Source organism: Hypomesus nipponensis, chromosome 1 (genome assembly GCF_054491055.1).
Source record: "Hypomesus nipponensis isolate SF chromosome 1, ASM5449105v1, whole genome shotgun sequence".
In the NCBI taxonomy this organism is placed as follows: Eukaryota; Metazoa; Chordata; class Actinopteri; order Osmeriformes; family Osmeridae; genus Hypomesus; species Hypomesus nipponensis.
In genome coordinates, this window is record NC_140361.1 from 5213287 (window position 1) to 5235683 (window position 22397).

The following is a 22397-nucleotide window of genomic DNA, read 5'->3' on the forward strand; positions in this document are numbered from 1 at the left end:
CAGACACTGTATAACATCTGAGTCCTTCTGAGCATCCTGAGATGTAAAGTTGTCTGTCCCTTCTTGTATAGGGCTTCTGTGTTTTCTGGCTAAATCAGCCTGTTGTCCAGGTGTCCCAAGTCCTACTGTATGCAGGCCTACTTGATCGCTGGCCACTCTAACACACAGCACTGTAGCGTCACATGGTCTGCTCATCAGGCAATCTGTGATCCAGGTCACCTCCCTCATGCAATGTCCAGCGAAAAAAAGAACAAAATTGACATTCTGTTCAATTCCACAGCTTTTATCTCAACCTCCTTGTCTCGTTCTGTGTTATCTTTGATAGCTTTCGAAACAGAAGTTGCAATTCCTCAGCGTTGCAAACTAAATACAATTCGCACAGCGCCAACTAGAGATATTTGGAAAGCTTCCCTTTGGATGTTGCTTCTCAAGCAACTCGTATCGAGAATGCCAACAACAAAAAAATAACACTTCAAATAACGTTTGGGGTTATATCAAAACAAACGTGGCGGATGGAGTATTTTATATTAGTTGCCCTCATGCACGTGCCAAAAAGATTTACACAAAAAGGTACATAAATTGAATGACATGTAGCAAAGTCAAATCTGCTGCAATAAACCTATCTATACATTTTATTTTAGGAAGTTCCAGACAGATATAACAGGAAAAAGAAACAATGAATCATTAACAGATACTATATTCTCATCACATTCACGCGGGACACTCAAAGTGACACCACCTTGCTCCAATCCAAAGAGGAGTTATAATACTCGTTGGGCCAAAATGCAGACCAATGACATCGGCATGTGGGCGTGTGTTCTAAGGTGAGCTGCGTTTTTGAGTTTGGCAAATGACTGCAGCAAGAGATGCAGTGAGAACCGTCTATAGATGAATGCGCTCGACTTCAACGGAACAGCAACACTTCCAAATTTCAAGAATTTTGCCATTATTACGGATAATTGAACTTTAATAAATCCAAACGGGAGTTGTGCTTCCTGAACTTGCCCAGACAATGGAACTAGCACTATGCAGCAGTCACAACTCACCCCTGGGAGTTAACTACACAGCGAAGATCACCTGCAGAACCACAACAGTCGGCTCCGCCGCGGTACCTTCAACTACGTGTGGCTTGACAGCAACACCTTTTGGGTTTTTGGGATGCATATAAGAGAAAGCGTGAAGAAAAAAACACTTACGTATGTATGTATTTTGTGCAACAACTGTGGAATTACGCTGTTTTAGGGATATACTCGTAATTAAAATTTCCTGAGACATGGACTTTGAGACTCAGCCCACATGTTAAAATATCTGTTGAAGGAGCGTGTTAATATTCCCAGTGACTGAAAACATGAAATCTGTACGGAACGCATAGCATAGACAGTGGAATTATACATCGACCTGGCAAACGATATCCTCTAGACTACATTATCCTCGGCGTAATTCTGCAGCTGCTTTCGTCGCTATCCGTGGCACTAAAAAGTACTCCAAATTTTGGTGTTGTGAAGCACTAAAGACAGACGAAGGAAAACGATTTCATGGCCGGTGCGGTTATGAGATTCTTGTGGTTTACTTGGGACTCTTAACTGAAAAAGCTACCGAAAATTGCACAATTGGAGCTCTAAAAACATTAAAGGATTTGGAATTCTATTATTGGAGCTAATTGCTGTAGATGACCCAAATGAAACCGTCAAAAATGTACCGAATAAATGCCATGGGGATCTATTTGTGGGAAACAATAGTATTTTTCAGGTAAGCATTATTCTAATGGACTTAACAGTGTAATAGTTTGATTGTGTATTGATTTCCCTGTCTAGCCCATGTATGAACACAGTCTTGGCTCTTAACTGATTTGCTCCAGCTATCTACAAAGAGAGCCATAACCAGATTCGGTTTTGTCACGCATATCAAATAATTTCATTTTATGCTCATTCCTTCACATACTATAGATTTTTGTAAACCGAACTGAATGCAGGTGCGCTAGAGAGCTTAGAGCGAACACTAGTGGTCATTATCTGTTAAATACCTCCGCTGGTGAGACATTTGTCAACAGGCATGACAAATGAAAGTGAATAAACATTCTCTCTCTTCCTTTCTCACAGACAGTCACATATAACACATATATAAACAAAGGTAGATGTTTAAGAGCTGTTCCCAAAAATATATCTACATGAACACTTGGATGTCTCTCAGAACCTACAGTATTATATAGATGTTTGATTCCAGTTGCATGGTGATTCCCCCTATACATTTAATGATGTAATTCCTGTTCTTGTTGAATTAAGGGTATGTGACTAATGCATTTAGATTTAAATGCTGACTATTATATATTATTCTAAATCTTTGGCATGTTTATGCCTGGTTTTTGATACATTCTAAAATGTTTCCCTGGTTTTCCTTTCCAAGAATATATCGTCTGCATTGACTATCACATTCTGTAGAGGCCTGTCGTCTTTATGTGTTTATGATGGTACAGCATACCTATTTAGGTTTTAGTTTTTGTTCTTGGGTCTGTTGAATTTCAAGTGCTTGCATTGTTTTTGCATTCTGAGCACCCTGTTTAGTTAATGAACTAGAATCAGGATATTGCCATCTCAGCTCCCTGTGCTGAACCCTGCTGTTCCTCTTAATTGATATCTCTTTCCCTGTCTCAAACCAGACCCCACACCTCATTTCAAATGCTGGACTTATTACCAAACATTGATTACTCTGTCAATGCCTGGGGAAGTGGATGAATAAACATTATTCACAGTTGGTGAATAATGTTTTATGTTTAAGCATTTTTGTAGTTAAATATAGTTTGTGAAGAACTGTAAAGCTACTGTAATTTTGGATTATTGGATCACATGCAAAAGCCTAAAACAAGCTTCTTTGTCAACCTTTTTAAGAATTTAAGAAATCGGATCAGGTGAATACAGACTCTTTAAAGTAAGTGACAAGATGGCCCTATTCACATCAGAAAAGGCATAATAGGGAGGAATGCACGAATTCCAATGTGACGTACTGGGAAGCTGTGTATAGCATAGCAGAGAAGATCACATACATCATACAGTAAACATGTTTGTAAAATACACTAGTAGGAGTCATAAACCTGAATTATTTGTGTGCAGCAATATTGTCATCGAAGTTGCGTCTCACGATTGTGTAGCGAGTAAAGGCATGTTGTCTGTGTTTCAGAGTAGGCTTTTCACATTTATCTATCTTTTTTTGTTTACTGTGGCCATCTTGGTACATATTACAGGTTATATGTAAGTTAAAGTATAAGCATACAGCTGAAATTGGATTAAGCAGTGTGTATGGAATGGTTTATATTACATATTTATTTTTGCATGCATGGCAATTATCAAGATATTGGTGCCTTTGATTTCATAGCTGCTCTAAATTCAATGCATATAGGCTCAGATTCATTGCATTTATTTCCATAAACGGACTTCAGTGCAATGGTTTCCAGACTTTATAACCATGCATTGGTAATCTATAGTTCATTATACCTTATACAGTATTATTACATTTTCCCTCCAGCATCACCTGTCCAGTAGCTCACAAAGGATAACCTTGAACTGGCCTTCAAAAGCAGCACAATGACTTCCATACTATACAGTGCATATCACAGCACAGCATGCTTCACCAAATTACTTGTTATTGTTGCATGAAATTGGTCTGTATTTCCTGCAGATGGATACAAACCTATATCTATGAGTAATGCTGTTTTCTCATTGGTCAGTTGCTGTTCGCATCCACCAAATAAAAATGCTTTAGCAATGTCATAGTGGTATATATTAAAAAACCTGTATATACATGTACAATATGGATATATATATGTATGTACTGTATGTATAATGTGTGTATACAAAAATAAGTACAGTATAGGCTATACTTTAATAATATCCAGTACACCAGCATAGTAAAAACAATACAATAGCTAGTAGATATTTAGGCAGGTTCTTTTTCAAAGTTTTATGTATGACAATACATTATTTAAAAGCAAACATTGAAAAGACAGATTGCACTATAAATAACAGAACTTATTATTAATGACCTCTCATGTTAATCAATCATAGAGAAAGTGTAATTCTGTGTCTGATTTACTGCCACTCAGAAACAAACCATCCCACATTTATGTCTGAAACAGTGCCAGTTTAGCAGTCAGTTGAAGGAATTTCACCAAGAAGTTGTCTTTGGCTAACATTTCAAACAATATTGCTCTACAATATGTACGTAACAATTGACACTATAATGACAATGTGAGAAATGTGACAATGTCAATGTTTTGTTATTTGTCACTCTTGCACACAACACCTCTTACAGGTTATTGAACATAATTAAATCAATAAATAGGAAAACAAAAACTCTTCATAATGCCCATGGGTAAGAGTAGCAGAGTGGCAGAGTTTTGGAACACAGAGTGTGTGCTAGAGAAGGGCTTTGGTTTTCATGCTGTTACAAAATTCAGGGATGAGATCAATTAGGATTCTGGTCTTTAGAGGCTTGAAGAACATAATGAGGTACACTTAGGGCTAATGATTGGAGCTTCACATTAAAGTATTCTGTGTCTCAGGCTTGTTTGCATACAGTTTATTTGGCACTAGACTCAGCCTTTTTTCTTACAATGTCAGCAGTAGTCACCGTCCTCCCTGGTAGCCATGATCAGCATTGATCAGATGAATGAAATTTCCAATGAAAGCAAATCTAACTTTGATCATGAAAACTCAAGTGCGTGTTGCTTAGGAGGAGTCCAATGGAAATCTGTAATGGTTAAGATGCTACAGTTAAAGCATTTTCTGTATAGTTTGGTTACATTGTGGTTTTCAATTTGATGGTGTGATTTATAGATTTATTTGACAATGGCCAAATTATGTAAGGAGAATGACTGTGTCGCAGAATTTCACACTGTCAAACTAATTCAACCCCCTGTGTAAATCCATGCTACAGCATAATTGTCATTGTATAGAGAACGCACTCATAATCTCACTGAGACTAATCTAATTGCACTGCCAATTCATGGGAAGTATTTGTTCTGAAGTCAATTGAAACACATTTGGTATGGTTTAAGCTTATAGTATTGTCTGTCCCATGCCCAAAATTCTTGCAAGTGGGGATTTAAAACTGAGATATAGGTTGAGTCAAGTCAACGGAAATTCCAACTTTGTTTCGAAAGGGGATATTTTAATATTTTTATATCTTGAAAGTTATTTTTTTCCGTCTGATCAATTTGAAAGTAAAATTAGAATCTTTAAAATTTGTTCTGAAGGGGAATCATAGCTGGTTCCAGTAGCAGACAGCAGTGACTTTGCTTATGTGACTGCACAGCTTGGCCAGTGACCTGACAGCCTGGGTGACCGTGGCCTGCTGGTAACAGTATGGGGGCCATGCAAAGTAGTTACCCACCCTAATCTACTCCCCAGATGATGTGATCAGCCCCTCCGTGTTTACATCTGATAAGGGCCAATTTGTGAGCATGTTGCTCTGTGAATACTAAATGAGTTAGGAAGAATAAGGTTTGGTTACAGTTTTTCTTGTTCATAGAGAGTATAGACAGTAATTTGAGTAATTAAGAAATGGCGATGGAAAACCAGTAATCAGTTTACTTGGTATTGGTATATTGTTTTCGTATTAGTTTATTTTGGTATTGGTGTTTTGTTTATTTGGTGTATTTTGATTTTGATTTGGTTGGTATTAAGTTATCTTTACATTATAACTAATATTCTTTAGTCTATAAGAATGACAATTAGGATGGCTAACCTTGAGGGGTTTAGCAAGGTTTTTAACAAAGATGACAAATGTTTTTCGTTAGATTTTTACACATCTTTTGGAGATCCATGTTTGCTCCAGTTAATAGTGCCGCCTTGCTAGTGGCCCATACGGGAGTTTGGAGCATTTCATCCCAAACTTCCCACAGCTTCTTAAACAGACAGACAACGTGACATTAGGGCATTGTGGCTATTGCCTGAATCTGGAAGCATCATACCGAGCCCCTGCTACTTAAGTTTGCAAAAAGTATGGATCATATTAAGTGTTCCTATTGGGAAAATAAGCCATTGGGAAACAAATGCTATAATGAGACAAGCCTACACAAATCTCATTAGCTGCATTTCAATGGTTTGTTGCCAGTTTACCACAGCACTCTTGATGACTTGCTGTAATTTAGTCAACTAAGTATTCCATAATGTTCCAGAGTAATTAAGAGTCTGCTCAACAGCTGAAATACTATAGAGATACATTGAAATGCAATGTTTGTAGTATCGACTTGTAGGAGGGATAGCTAAGATACCAAGGGCTGGATGATGGCTGACAGACAGGTGCCTAAGGAAGCTAAATCATGCAATAAATTAGGTAGTGGATTATTGTAGTATATAATAATACTAATTTATATAATATATAATAATAAATAGAATAGTTGTAGAACTACTTACTTACATATTTAAAGCAAAATTGCGCACAATCTTTGTAATATCTCCATTGTATTTTTTTCTTCATTTTGCGATAACAATACTTTTAATGGGAGGAGTGTTTTAATGTTTGTATTTACAAATGTATTACAATATATCATATTTCAGTCTGAGCACCCATCTCCCAATTAGTTTCCTCTCTCTCTCCTTTCCAGCTTGGCAGCATCGAAAGAAGCAGCAGCGAGAAAAGCGGCCTCCCCAATGCCCCCCTCGGAGTTCCTCGACAAACTCATGGGGAAGGTGTCGGGTTATGATGCCAGAATCAGACCTAATTTTAAAGGTAGGCGTTGTCACCAACCCAAAATCGGATAACACAGAAATGTAGCCAAACATAGACCTCAAAAAGTCTTTGTAAAAAAGATTACGTTACATTGACACTGTCTTTATTGTCTTCGTAGCAGGTTCATAAAGAGATTGCAGTTTGGTAAATGTTTAGATTTGGATTATATTCATGTTTTATGTTTCCTATCTTTGTGCTTCAACTACTTAAATCCTGTCGGTTGTTATAAATGTGTTGATGTGTTTTGTTCATCCAATACAGTATGGAACAAAGGTAAATTTGCCCATTTTTAGGCACACCTTAGGTCAGATGTTAGAAAATACCTCCCTCTTACACCCTTATACTCTTATATTTACAGAATGTATGTAGCTACCATTATATGTTATCATGATATTCTTTTATTTGAATAATGAATTATCATGGTACAAGTTGGCTACATTCCTGTAAACTCCCCATACCTCCCCACTAATACAGGCTCAATATCTTGAGAGTATGTTGGTGGACAAGGTCAAATCACCTGGTGTATGTTCCTTACTGTGTCCTAATATTGATATACTGTAAGTAACCTGTCCCTGAATGGACGTTCCCATAAAGATACATGTCAGAGGTTCCTTATTCAATTACTGCTGTACCAGGTCAGTAACACAGCTAAGAGATTACAGTTTCTCAATGGTCTCACATTGTGGCAGATCAGTCTAGGAATTTTTAAAAGGTGGTTGAGCATATCCTTCTTTTAGTACAGAATATCGGTTTATGAAAAGGAATATTGTATTGCATAACTGTTTCGTACCCAATGTATGACCATGGAAGGTTGTTTGTTGCTTCCCCTTTCAGTTTTGCACATGGGAAAATATGGTACAATATTAATTCTAGAGTTGAATGAATCTATTCTTTGTGCTTGACTTGTACAAACTATCCATTTTCATGTTATACACTGAGATTATCTTAGTCCTTAAATGGTTACTGATAAAACATACTTTTGATAGGCTTTTATAAAGCAATTATTTAAGTAAATATGAAACAGTCCACATCGACTTGCTGTGGTGAGCTTTAAGTTTGTAGCTTGCTAGCTATAAACTATTATCTCTTATCTCCATTAGTACAGTATGATATCTCAGTGTATGCAGGCCTGTTTTTGAGTATGCATTATTAAACGTGTAAGAATTGAAACACATCACTCACTAATGCATTTAAAACATCTGCTCACTATGCTGTTAACAAAATAAGTTGATTTGTTGTGCTGTTTAAAGCCTTGTTTTGTGCTTCAAGGCATCCTTTGAGTTTGGTGCCTGCTCATGATTTACAATGGCATCTCAGTTTATAAGGAAGGCCACAACATACTTCTCTTATACTATGTGATCTTTAATATTCATGCTGTTGAAAATGCGATGTCTTGATTAAATTTATGCACTATGCTGTTAGTTCAAACTCAAAGTTTAATTGGAATTTGCTGCTTCCAAACCTCCCTGGCTTAAGCACTGGTGTCGTTGACCATTACAATTCATCACGTTGTATGTCCTAATGCAGATACTATTTTTGTTCGCCAAATGCTTGACATCTGTTGAGTAGCATAAACCTAGAATTCCCCAATGGGAAGTATATGTTAAATATTCATAAAGTTAGGTTTACATAATGTTTCATACTAAGATATCCCAAGTGTCTCCCAAGAGTCAGAAATGCAGGTGTTTGTCATGCCTGTCAAGCCAACATGATGTAGGAACATGAAGTTCACTCATTCACACAGTTTGTCCTCTGCTGGCACTTACATACATACAGTAAAATTTGGATTATAATCTGGATATTTCTCAGTCAAAATTGATTGAGAAATACAACAATTTAGGAAAATATTTTCAGCTTCACTAGATTTCAGACTGGAATACAGTTGGGTCTAGCTCTACAAGTTATTGAATAATAGAACAAATATTAGAACATGGAATGATAGGTCTAACTGAAATCCCATTGGAGTGATGGAAGTGTTACAACAGAATGTTAAGAACTGGAGTGTTCCGTATAACCTTCAGAAAATATGGAATGTTAGAATAGAATGTTTTGTAGCTCTTGCTGGGAATCACACATCATCAAATTACCACCAACCCTGCTAATTTAATGACACAGCAACAGTGGGGAAACAGGAAAGAGAAGAGATGAAAAGTGCCTGAAGCTACGAATGTGCCGGCATGATAGGGAATTACACTGATCATGACTGGGGCTGGCTGTGGGAAATCCTTTTAATTGATTCAGCCAATCTCTCTATTGGTTCGAAAAGAAAACAATCCGATTTTGGACATCCCATGTAAGATCCACAAATTTATTTTCTTTGACGTATATTCATCGTGCTTAATTTTTGTCTCTCTTCAAACAATGGTGAAGGTTAAGGTAGACAGAATCATTACTATGCCCTACCCTCACACACCCCCCCCACCACCACCACCTCCACCACCACCACCACCACCACCACCACCACCATCCCAACACTCCAGCACATTTTGTATGCAGGGCCTGTTTACAGATCACAGTGATATGTGAAACAAATTGGAATTCCGTGGTCACAGAGCTTGAAGAGCGCGTAGCCAGCCAGCTCCCTTTCTCCGTAGAGGGACAGGCAGGATAGTTGCAGCAGGCCTCTAATCTATGGCCTATGGTGATGAATGGTGCAAACTACAGCTGTGACTCGGCTCTCCGCTATAACCTTGTCCCTCCTCATCAGTCACACTGAAAAGCAGCCGGCCCAACAATCATGAAGTGGCGCAGATTCTACCAAAAATACATTGCTAGTTAGAACCACCGCTACCACCGCCTGTGCTGTTGTGCTCTGTCGCTGCCTCAGTCACTTGGTCTTCTTGCAAGTCACTTGCCAGTCTGAATTACAGTGATGATCAGTGTAAACCTTAATGAAACAACTGTCAATGTGCTTTTGAGCGAATGAGACTCTTATTTTTGAACTGTCTTTTTTAACAATACCTAATGTACATGTGTAAATATACAGTTTGCTGCCGTATATTTACTGTTTGGCTTCTCCTGTATTACCTCTTCTTAGTATGACATCTGTTACTGCGCACAGTATCCTCTCTATCGCTCTCTTTCTCTCTCTCTGTCTTTCTCTGCCTCTTTTTTTTATCTATGTTAGCCTTTAGAGGTGAATCATTATTAGCTGGTGGAGCTTGACGTTCATTTGGTATTATCAGCACTTGTTTAACGGCACTTTAATAGGATTCATGGGAACAGGGTGAGTGGGTGGGGTGCAGGGCTCGTTTACGAATGCAGATGTGAACCATCTGGATGGATTTGCTGAATTTGACAGATCCCGCAGACAGAAACACAGATAGTCCATCTCAATTTAAGACCTTTTTAAGTGTTTAACTACATTTAGCACGTTGAACTCCACTGTGTGTTTTTACTGGTATCATTTGTTATCAGATATTTGGATATGAGGCACTGAACACACAGAATATTTATGTTGCAGGAAAGGTGACTTAGCTCTGAGTTATGTCAAAATATTGATTATGTCAAACGGCTGCTGGATCACAAGGACAAAGCAGAATATTAAATGGATAGCATAAAAGTCAGCCAAAAGTATAAGGCTATGTCCACATCTTTGAAATGACACTGAGCTGAATATCACCCACACCATTGTAAAGTCAAACTGTGCTCTCATTTTTACATTAGGCATTCTTGTTATGAACAGGTTATGGTGGTTCGCCCTTGATCTTTTCTCCATCCAGTATCTTGGATAGGAGAGGTAGAAAATAGGATGAAATTAAATAACAAAAATACATCCTTAAAGCTTAGCTGATCGAATTTGCCAGAAATTATGCAGAACCATAAAGTAAACTAAACATGTTTGTGTGTTGACTTATTAGATTTAAAATGTATTTTGTAGACAAACCTATCCTAGAAACCAAATATGTTGTTTATAAGTATAGTTTACTGTGACAGTTTTCTAAGTACATATTTAATTCGGGAGCTCCTTTTGTGCATATGTGTTAGGCCTGAAAGTACATTTTAAATTCTATTGTAGATTGTCACACGATTATATAGTCGACAGATTCTTGCTCTACATATATGACGCACGGAGAATTGATTTTACACAGTAGTAGTACTAAACCATTTCTGGGAATATAGCCTCTAACAAAGGAAACAATCGAAGTGCCAGTCTGATGTTCTGTGCAGGTTTTCAGATTTCAAACAGATTCCTAGCCCAAAGGATTAGCTTGAAGCTTAATTTGACACAGAGGAATTGCTGTGTGTAGCAAAGGAAGGAAAGGTCTCTTGTATGGATACAGTGAGATTATATAGTTTTGCTCCCTGTCTGTTACAGTTAATGGTCATGCTGAATGCTTTCCATGTATCTTAATAGCTATTTTCCCCTCTGATGACACAGATTGTAATGTTGCAGCCTGACTTCTATAGGCTAGTCTTTATACTTCACACAGTGTCAGTTGTCAAGCTCAGTAAATCTGCCCCAGTCATGTTTTTGAACTATTCAATTCCATAGGAAGTAAATTAGTAAATAAGTAAAAACTTGTAGCCAGATTAAGTTATTAGTCCGATAAAGAGATCATATTACAGATGTTTGATCTGGATAAGCAGTATTATAAAACAAATGTGAATGAACAATGCAAACATTTAAATTATTTTTAGATTAATTTTTTACCGAAACAGCATAGGTCCGAGACAGTTACCTAGCTTATTTTGTGAATCTTTTATACAATTTATATTTTTCAGGGAGTAGGTATGAAAACAGTTTTTCCAGAAACACTTTAAAAAGTTAATTGTGAAACTGTTACTTTTCTTAAACTCTGTATTTTACATTACTGACTTCCTGAAGTTGGTTCACTATGTGGGTAGATAAAATGGTTTGGTAGGCAAAATGTATTTCCCAAAGCCTAATTATATAGCCCAGAGGAAAGTAGAAATGCAGACAGAGATCAAATTCACTACACACATACCATTTGAATCTATTTTTAAAGAACAATTAAACCACAGTTTGCAAAATTAGAAATGTGCAATTTAGGACCAAATGAGACAAATCAAACTAAGCGAAGCCGGTTTGACATGTAGTCTTTGCATTTTCCCCCTGTTCTCTCCGATGTATTGCATCTCTTTAGTGCATTTTGCTAACCCACCTTTGCCTCTTGTGAAGAGAACTGCATTGCACCCTATCCCCCCACTCCTCTCATCTCCGTGCATTGCCTTTCCTCTCCTGCCCGCTATGGCATTGATTGATTACAAACCAGTGCATCCCCCCTTCCTGCTCCTGCCTTCAGTATGTTGGCCCCTCCAGTCTTCCCCTGCCCTGCCCGCCACACACTCACTTTGTTGAAGTGTTGGCAACAGTGTGATATTAAGATAAATAAGCCGTGTGAATATGTTTTCATTGTTGTTTGCCTTCATGAGGTAAAACAACATGTTCTGTAGTAGTTCTCTGCTGTTAGAATATGATGTGTTAATCCTAATCTTTTTTTCATTAGACCCACAAGGCACCAAATCAGAAGCTACACACAAGAAAGGTACTTTCTTTTTTATCATCCTGGGGATACAGTATGCTTCGTCCGGCAGGTTTTGATAATAAAGATATTAAAAAAGCTCATGCTTGAACTCAAAATTACGTAATTACTGTGTAATGTATATGTCCCTATGGTTTCCACTTGGAGGTTGGTAAACAGCTGGCCAAAGAGCAAGTAGACCAAAACCTTTCTCCAAAGTCACATTCAATATACTTTAATGTATATTTTATGTTGACATTTCCCTCGACAAAGTGTTTCTTTTGTTTTGTTTAAAGTATAAGGTAAATCTCACTGTGCAGAGGTGATTTTACCACTTACATTTGTACAGTTACGTACAGATTCAAATGTTCTTTTGTCTGATTCTGAAACACATGAAATATTATATTATTATTATCCTATTGAAGTGATTATAATTACTGTAATTCCACTGACTGCTTCATGTGTTCCTGAAACACCCTTTTACTAACTGACCTTATTTCTAATAAGATAGATTGTATACTGTGCAAGACAAGGATTTTTGTAACTTGTCAAACCGTTGTGTGCGGTGTTGCGTAACTTCACTATTGTAGTTAGACTGGTTTAAACTTTTAAACCAAATCATGGACTGCATTAATTTGTCTCAGAATTGAAATCTGCTTCTCCAGTTCCATACCTTAATTAACGGCTGTGTAATTGAAACGGAATTCTGTAATTCTGTGTGTAAAGATGCAATGAAGTTGTATCCTGAGATTTTCTTTATACTCTTCTGTGAATACAGTTGTCCAGTTGGCAGTTGTATTTCCATAAATAGAGTGTGTGTGTGTGTGTGTGTGCATGTGCGTGTGTCAACAAAGAGGTTGACTTGCTCCAGACATGGAGCTTTGATTTTGATCTACTCTATTGGTAAAGACCAACCAAGAGGAAGATGTTGTTGCTCTGAATAGCTGCACAGTCAACACGCTTGAAAGGATACTTGAACCGTATTTTCTTGTCAAGATGGTTATTGACCCCAAACACATTGGTTTGAAATCTGCAGTACATCTTTGCCCCTAAATGAAGCACTGTAATCATCCTGTGTGTAATGCACTGAGCTAAGCTACTTTTGTTTAGCCATATTAAGGGAACTTCAGCATGTTGAAGGCAAGGGAGCTGGTTCAGCAAATTTGCAGGTCTATGCTTGAAGTATCAGCACTTGACTGGCCCACTAGTGGATTTTGATTAGAGCACCGGCATTGTTTATTAGAGGGTGTTCATATCACATAACACATGAACTATCTTCACTGAGGTTTTCTGTTGATTAATGCAAGACAAGATAAGTGGCTGTTACCTCTACACTACACTACTGTCTGGTTGTGTTTATGTAGTCCTGTACTTCTATCTCTATTGCATACAGTGTCTTCAGACAGTGTTTAAATCCTTTCACGTTAGAGACTCAAATATTTTTGCCATTAGTCTACACATAATACACTATAATAATGTATTGTTTTGGTTTTTGTGTTTTTTTTCCCCAGATAGTTTTTTTCTTAGAATTATTTTATGATTTTTTCCTTTGAGTTTTAAGTCTATGACACACCACAGTGTGGAAAAAGTAAATGGGTCTGAATACTCCATTTCCCAATCACATACAGCCATTAATTTATAAAAAAGGAAATGTATTAGAACAAATAAAACTACTTATGACACTGATCAGAGATTACAATTCTGTCTCAACAAAAGGTTGTGTCCAATAGGCCTTTAGAAGGGATCCTTAATCAAATTTATTCTAGATATTTACTGTGTTTTACATAAAAATGAGGACAAATGGATGCTGTGGAGGATTATTGTTGCATCGATCTGTGTTTGAGTTGTCAGGTTATGGTTTTTATGTGGCATCGATGTGAAATCATTAGAAGAGCTCAATAATAGTTGGATTGATTGAGCTGGCAGTCAACCGCAGCCTAATTTTATTTCCCTCTACTGCGCCTGGGTAGATTCTACTCAGTTGATTACTCTGCCAGATGACTGATACTGTACAACTCAACATATCAGGAAAGCCCATCCCCCTTCTTATGACACACATCATTCCTCTCATGATCATACAAAACAACGACACAAAAGGTTGGACATAACAAAAGACTTCTAATGCGAAATTCTAGATCGATCAATTTTGAAGATAGACACACCATGGAAGCATTGGTAATTCAGTAAACTATTCTTTATTTGCTGTATCTACACCACGGACCTGCAGTCGATTTATGTCATTCTGGACTCACACCCTTTCTAGGCTGCCATGTCTTCCCATCACTCACTGTTCCCCTCTGGCCCAAGAGAGCTTGGTGGTGATTTAGTTGACTGTCATTAATTATAGGCATGCGTCAAAACAAACTCACTGGTTCTAAGAATCTACTGTGGCACTACCATAGCAAGGCAGATATTACACCTTTTGGTAATACACACACACACACAAAAACGTACAGTACACACAAAAACACAGACAAACACACTAACATACAGTACACATATGAACATATACACACATGCCCAAATCGTTATTGTTCTCCCCTCCATCTCTCCACCCATCCACCCCTTTTTCCCAACCCTGAATTTAAATACATTTCACAATCTAATTAATCCTAGATTCCCTCTGGCATTACAGTAGTGCAGAGGAGAAGTGTAATATTGGTATTTTTCACCCACTAAGTGTTTGGGGAAATAATGTTTCTCCCAAAGTTCCCTCTGTGAAAACATGATGGATGAGAACATATCTACCTTAGAGAAACCTCTATTTCTCAAGGTGCAGTCCAATTAAAACGTAAACAAAATTGTTTCTTTTGCAGTAAAATGCTATAAAAAACAAAAAAAATCTCATGTAGCTTAACCACCACATAAATATGCCAAAATGATCTTAAATCCAAGATTCTTAATGTGATGGTACATAAATTACATAACAAACAATCTACATCTCCTATTTTTAAAAGTGATATGAGATAAGCATGTTTACACAACATACTTCAAGGTTTTCATGGAATCTGGAATTTCATCTTGCATCTTGAATCACTCTCCTGTTGATTCAGATTTTGGACATTATTAAAAAACCTACGGTTCTTCTATCTTTTGTCTGAAAGTTCTTCATTAAGAAAACCCACATTTAAAATGTAAGTTATCTTTATCTTTCTTTCTATATATCTGTCTGATCTGCTCTGCCTATTCTCTGAACAAAATGGGTTCTGCTTCAGTTCTTTCATAATGTGTAGTATATGAATTACATCAATAAAAAATTGAATTGCTTTGCAGACATCTTGTAGGATACAGACTAAGCAAAATAAATATTTAATAGCCTTTGTTTTGCTGAATACAGCACGATTGGGAAGTGGTGGTCCAGCATAGTTCCCATTTTTACTCCCAGACTTTGCGAGTGCATTTTTTTAAACGTACATTACATTATTTCACTTCAACTACTATCAGGGCAGACTTAACTGTTTTGACCTTGTGACATAGGAAACACACAGTTTTACACCATATGTGTTGCCAACGCCGTATCTTTTGAACATTCTTATTTTTTTCTTGATATATATGCACCTCTCTGACTAGAGAGACTGTCTAAGACACTCCTGACTTCTTGATTTCATCATTATGTCTGAATGTAATTTTCTCTTCTTTCAGCTGATTGATTAACTGGTATATAAATTCACGACCAGAACTTATGTCACACTGTTACAGGAGACGGGACTGATTTCTTCCAGGATCAGTTTGTGGTCAGTCAGCAATTAGAGTAAACAAATAATGAAAGGTGTCACCAAGGTGGGTGCAAACTGTAAATTGGAAAATATACTGCTGATAAGTCGTATTGGGATTCCGACTGCGGATAGGTGCCCACATGGGACACACTAGTAACTTATGTTGTGGTCTAACCGAGTCAGGGGGTGGGGGCGTTTTATCACAGTTTATGGCTGTTGTCACTTGTTTTTTAATGAGCGAGAAGGTTGGGTAAAGAAACGAGGTTCTGATGGGCAGACAACTCTGTGGAGACAAAGTTGTTGCAGAGCTTACCACACATTCACAAACGCACACACACACACACACCTACACAAACCCACATACTGGCTGCTTTCTTTGCTGGGCTCAGACTGTTTGGCACAAACACAGTAAAGGAAATAATTCTGGGCTACAGTATGAGTCACCCTGCCTTGCTTGACAGTTAATTAACTGCCGTTTTTAGCCCCCCTCATCGCTCTTGTCTCTTGTCTCTCTCTCTCTCTCTCTCTCTCTCTCTCTCTCTCTCTCTCTCTCCCTCTTTCTCCCCCTCAACTTCTCTCTCTCTCTTCCTCTCTCTGTCTCTCTCTCCCTCTTTCTGTCTCTCTTTTTGTCTCCATCTTCCTTCATTGGTGGGCTAGGAACTGAAGTGTGGAGGAGGAAGCAAGTGGCAGGACATTAGATTTACCCAAGCTTTACGTCACAAACTGCAAGGAATGTCAGGAGAAGACAAATGATTACATCCACTTCCTCTGCAGTGAAAAGAGACCACAGCATGGCAGGGCCTTAAGTAGAACAGTGTAAACCAGCTCTGCTGGAAACCATTCACAGAAAACATTTGCGATATGTTTTCCATTTCATGATGATTGAAGTATTTGTCACTCCTGACCATTGTTATGTGTTCACGCTATGCAGGCCAAACTGTAACGGACCTGTTTAATGTGACGTGGATTCAGTTATTTCTTCTTCTTTCCGCTATTTGCGTGCACACTATTGCTATGGATTATTTTTAAGCTTTTCAGTATGTCACATTCAACTCAAGGGGATTCTAAATTGTTTGTTTTTTCCACAGTGCACCACTACTACAATGAGGCTTTCTTACTTCGTGGGTTAACTAACTAGGTGTCAGTGTGTGTGTGTGTGTGTTTGTCTGTGTGTTTGTTTGTTTGTTTGTTTGTTTGTGTGTGCGTGTGTGTGTGTATTTAATCTGAATCTCAGATTATCTTCCTCTCCCGTGCCTCCAGCAACTGTGAGACTTTGACAGGAGGAGTAATTGGCCATCAGAATAATCCAGAGCCCTCTGTTCATTATTGCCTTGAGCTATCTGAATTAGAAGGACAGAACATTAAACATGGGACTGTTTGTGTTTAAACAGGCAACTTATGACCTTGAATGACAACACAATGTATGACATGAACTACAGCTACATGGACCAATAGAAGATACCGTATTTCTGTAGAATATTAAATAAATTGACGACACTTGCGACAGCTTTCTGTAATTCACAAAAATTGCAACGAATTAACAATTGTGAAGTGTTTATTGTTTCAGTTCTTTTTCAATATAGTTTCTATGTTAGAATTTCTTCTTAATTTAAAGATACAACAATTTTTGCTTGCAATAGAACTGTCACAAAAACATAACAATAGTGTTCTTATAGTTCGTTTTTTCTTGTGTATTGCACCAGTGACACAAATGTATTTACTTAATATGTATGCTTTTACTATTGATAGATGGATATATTGACAGTTTTTTTTTCATCTAAAAAAATTTCTATGTAAAATAAGGTTATCCTAGTGCCCGTCAACTGGTGCCCAGTATGGTTAGGACAGTTTCCAATGTTAACTTGGATAATATTGTAGGATGTCTGCTTCTATCCACTTCCTGACCTTCCAGACTTCACGTCCATATTTTTAAAAGGGTAATCTTATTTGTGTTTGTACAACCAGGTATTTTGGACTTAAATGTACATTCAATGCAAAATAATGCAATTTGTTCTAACCTTGACACTGTTCTTTGAAAACAACCTTGGCTATGTGGCTCTTATGATGTTATTTAGAAAATAATTTTGTATTGATTGTGTACCGGCTTCAAAGTTATATCTAGACATGCGCAGGACCTATACACATAGTGTGTGAAAATACTAAAAATATATATCTTTTTTTGCCTTTTCATTCACAGGTCCACCTGTAAACGTAACTTGCAACATTTTTATTAACAGTTTTGGATCTATTGCTGAAACAACAATGGTAAGTTATTTTTTTTTATTTTTTTTAAAGTATGCTGTTAGATACCAGTATTGCTAAATTATTATAAATTATTTTCAGAAAAAAACATATTTGAAATTATAATGTCCCTAATTTGTGGTCTGCAAAAAAAGAAAACCAGAATTTATCCACAAATGTTAAGTATATACACTTTTAGTGGTTTACTGGTTTCATTCAAAACCTAATTTCAATGTGCTATCAAATGTCTCCCGCTTATGCCAAGATAATGTTAAAATGGTTTAAAGTTTAGGACAGGAAAAAAATCCACACCAACAATATGCTCACGTCTGTACTCTTACAGACGCCAGATCCCCACGTGAGGCTTGCCTTTAAACTGCTGTGAGCAGCACAACCTGCTCATGCAGAACAAATGCTAGATTTTCCACTCTTTTCCTCCTCCAGTGCCAGTGGAATTGATTCGCATTCCGCAGCAGTCTCACTCCCTATTCTGTGAAGGCCAAGTGGTGAAACATAGAAAGGAAAGGAGGAGGAAAGAAGTAGAGAAAGACATCAATAAATCTTTAGTGCTTTAAAAGGCTGTGGTCGGAAGAACAATGGCTCATGGCATAATGATCCAACAGACTGAGCCTCACTGTGAGGGGCCGGCTCCCGTCCCCCTGGTCACCTGGTCCCCCTGGTCCCCTGGTCCGCTTTCTGTCCTAATTGTTTACTCTGCTTTAAAAGTACCATCCTCAGGAGACTGGCCATTGGCTTTCTAATTAGTTGTCAAGACTCTTCTGTTTTGTACTGTAGGGATAAAGAGTAGAGAAAATAAATTGTAAGCAGAGTTATGGCCTGTTCGAAACCTTCTACCGAACACATATATGCGAAACGTATGCAAGATACCGTGCAAATGTCATATTCTTTCTGAAAGAACATGGGTAAAGAATTCTGCAGTGTGCCATGGGCTTGGATCTTATGCGTGTGTATATTAGAGAGAGTGCACCTAGTCAATATTAATTACACTCTTGACATATTGCTATTAGTGCGCCTTGGGTTACACTGATGAATATAATGGTTTCCGTTGCATGCCTAAACTTACTCTTTTTAAACAGGGTAAGTGTTTTAATAAATATGCGGTGAATGAGTCATACTGTAGTTACAACTTTGATAATAATATTTTAATAATTTTTACTTTGAACTGATTATTCGTTGGTCTTTAAGTCTTGTTGCGACCAGTTGAAAAGGGAACATTTTATGCTATGCTAAGATAAATATAAAAGATAGACAGACATTACATACAGTACGAGTGGTCTTGAATTTTATTTCCCCAAAATAATGTAGTTATAAACAGGCCATCTTGTGGGTTTGCCTGATTGCTCTAAAAATGTCCATCTAATATTGTGGCTGATTGCCATTCTAAATGTCACCTGCTGCACTCTGGCAGGTCTGATATGTTATTCTATGACGCATTGCTGCTCCAACAGTTTAATGACCATTAAGGAATAACAGAACTGTAGATCTGTATTGTAGAGTAATTGACAATTAATGTGGAATCTTGTGGCTAAATGCCATTGCTGTAGCTCTATTTTCATTTTTACAGAGGGACATTTATATTCTGCACCAGACCGATGACTGTTCATATCTTCCTCATTAAAGGTTCTATGAAGTTGTTAAATACTGTATATAAAATGTTCCTATAACATTCCAGTTGAGGGTTATACATAAATGTTTTGTTAAAAAACAAAAAACTTGCAGTACACAGTTGAAGCTGAGAGAGCACTTTTTTTTTTTTTTTTTTAAGATGTTGGTCTCTGTGTGTCTATTTTGGGTTGGAACTCCTTCTCTTGAAAGTGCTACATTTAACCATACAATGGTTTTACAATTTGTTGAGGAACTATTTGGAAGATAGACAGATTTGTCCTAGTCACCTGATAAAATAAAGATGAGCAAAGTCTTTTTTCTTCCCTAAAGCAACTGTGAATATATTTAAGTCAACAGACAGTGGAAATATGAACTTAGTCCATATTAGTACCATCACAACATCTTATTAGTACCATCACAACATCTTTAATTCTGTAGGGGATCTATCTGTATTATGGAAAGGTCTAAAAACCCTTAAACGTGAACCAGTGTCTTCAGGTGGATGGTTGGCTGAGAACAGCAGGAATGTGGCACAGGCTGTGGGGACAAACCAGTTCTGGTCAGGACTAGTTAGGCCCAGGTCTTGAAAGGGGCAAGCACAGCAAAAACTGAATTGATAAAAGCGTATTTACTACACATGCTTTACAGCAGGACCAACAGTGGAGTGGTAAAGGCATTACAATGCAAGCTGTAGTGCAGGGTCAGATGCGATGCGTTGACCCTAGAAAATCTAGGTTTTCAGTTATTAGCTTTAGGGCAGTGTTGGTTAGCACTGAAGATGTGATACCAGTTGCCTTTTAATTCGACATTTACATTTAGTCATTTAGCAGACACTCTTATCCAGAGCGACTTACAGTAAGTACAGGGACATCCCCCCCAAGGCAAGTAGGTTGAAGTGCCTTGCCCAAGGACACATCATTTGGCACAGCCGGGAATCAAACCGCCAACCTTCTGCTTAATAGCCCGATTCCCTAACTGCTCAGCCATCTGACCCCCCCTACAATACATGCAACATGTACCTGACCGAAGCTCTGCCTAGCAGCTACTAGTTAACCACCACTGCTGCCTCTGTATTCAGCAAACACATCTAACGATCACCATTATTTGAAATGTTGACGGTTTTTGTCAGATTTTGGGTTCACAGTTAAAAACGGTTGAATTGTTATGATCAATTCTCTCCCCCAGGATTACAGAGTGAACATCTTCCTGAGGCAACAGTGGAATGATCCGCGCCTGGCCTATAGTGAGTACCCTGATGACAGCCTGGATCTGGATCCCTCTATGTTGGACTCCATCTGGAAACCTGATTTATTCTTTGCCAACGAGAAAGGAGCCAACTTCCACGAGGTCACCACCGACAACAAGTTGCTTCGGATTTCTAAAAATGGCAATGTTCTGTATAGTATAAGGTATCCTATATCCCGATGTTTCCTTTTTCTTTGTATTTTCTGATTGGATGTGTGTTTGTCAATGTGGATGAACGCATGATAAGGCCTAAAATGTAGTGAGATATTATTGCAATGTGGTGGGGCTCAATTCGAAAATGTGAGTGAAGCCATTCAGTGACAGTATATCAAAATATTGGTAATTTATTTGGAGTTAGAATGTGTGGCAACTTTGAACTTTTGTGGTTGCATTGGGAAATATCCATTACAATTTGTTTAAACTAAACCCTCATATTTCTCAGCAACAAAATGTTATCTTTGCGCATGTTTCTGAAGCAAAGTAGCAATTTTAGCAATATCGTGTTATGTTATTTTATTATTATATCATGTCATTGTTTAGCCCACTAGCTGTCTTATTATAACGGGTCCGGTCTATTTGTATTTGTCAGGATAACACTGATCCTTGCCTGTCCTATGGACCTGAAGAATTTCCCAATGGATGTGCAGACCTGTATTATGCAGCTGGAGAGCTGTAAGTACACATCCAGAAGAACGATTTATTTAGTATTCTGTGTCTATTATGGATTTATGGATGTCTCTCAGGTTGTCTGTCACATACATGAAAGTATGTGAGTGGTCTTATTTTAAACCCATCTACCTTCTTTTCAGTCGGATATACAATGAATGACCTGATATTTGAGTGGGATGAGAAGGGAGCCGTGCAGGTGGCTGACGGGCTTACGCTGCCTCAGTTCTTACTGAAAGAGGAGAAAGACCTGCGGTACTGCACAAAGCACTACAACACAGGTTGGTTTCAGCACTCGTTTCTATTCCCTTCTTCTCTTTTGTTTCTGACATTTGTTTTTCCCGTAAAAGGATTTGTGTCTGTCCATCGTTCCAATGTGCTCTCACTATTCTTTCTCTTTTTATCCCTTTCTCTAACTCTCGCTGTCTTTCTCTCGCCATCCACGTAATTTTCATTTAAAATGCATGGCAGATATGCCGGGTCACTAATTTGGCTGTTATTGATGGTGACCAGCAAAGAAGTGGCGTTACGGAGGGCATTTTAACAACATGCAACCCTTGAATATTGAGAGAAAGGAGGATGGAAAAAGCTGGAGAGGAAGGACAGTGGCTATGCTCCATTTGTCCCTCATGGTCTTTTTTCATTTAGCTGTACACCATCTGTCCAGTCAAGCCAGCCAGTCTGAAATCAT

At 37.8% G+C, this 22397-nt stretch overlaps 1 protein-coding gene across 1 annotated transcript in view; it reads left to right on the forward strand.

Moving 5' to 3' along the window:
- The first annotated feature begins 877 nt into the window (after positions 1–877).
- The window catches only part of glra1 (glycine receptor, alpha 1), a 35188-nt gene continuing 13668 nt past the window's right edge, over positions 878–22397 (forward strand). Inside the window, exons 1-8 of the mRNA XM_084708114.1 lie at positions 878–1749; positions 6602–6726; positions 7561–7581; positions 12198–12236; positions 18126–18193; positions 20981–21204; positions 21630–21712; positions 21850–21987. Coding sequence (XP_084564240.1) covers positions 1670–1749; positions 6602–6726; positions 7561–7581; positions 12198–12236; positions 18126–18193; positions 20981–21204; positions 21630–21712; positions 21850–21987 — 778 coding nt within the window. The 5' untranslated portion in view covers positions 878–1669. The remainder of the gene's footprint in view (positions 1750–6601; positions 6727–7560; positions 7582–12197; positions 12237–18125; positions 18194–20980; positions 21205–21629; positions 21713–21849; positions 21988–22397) is intronic.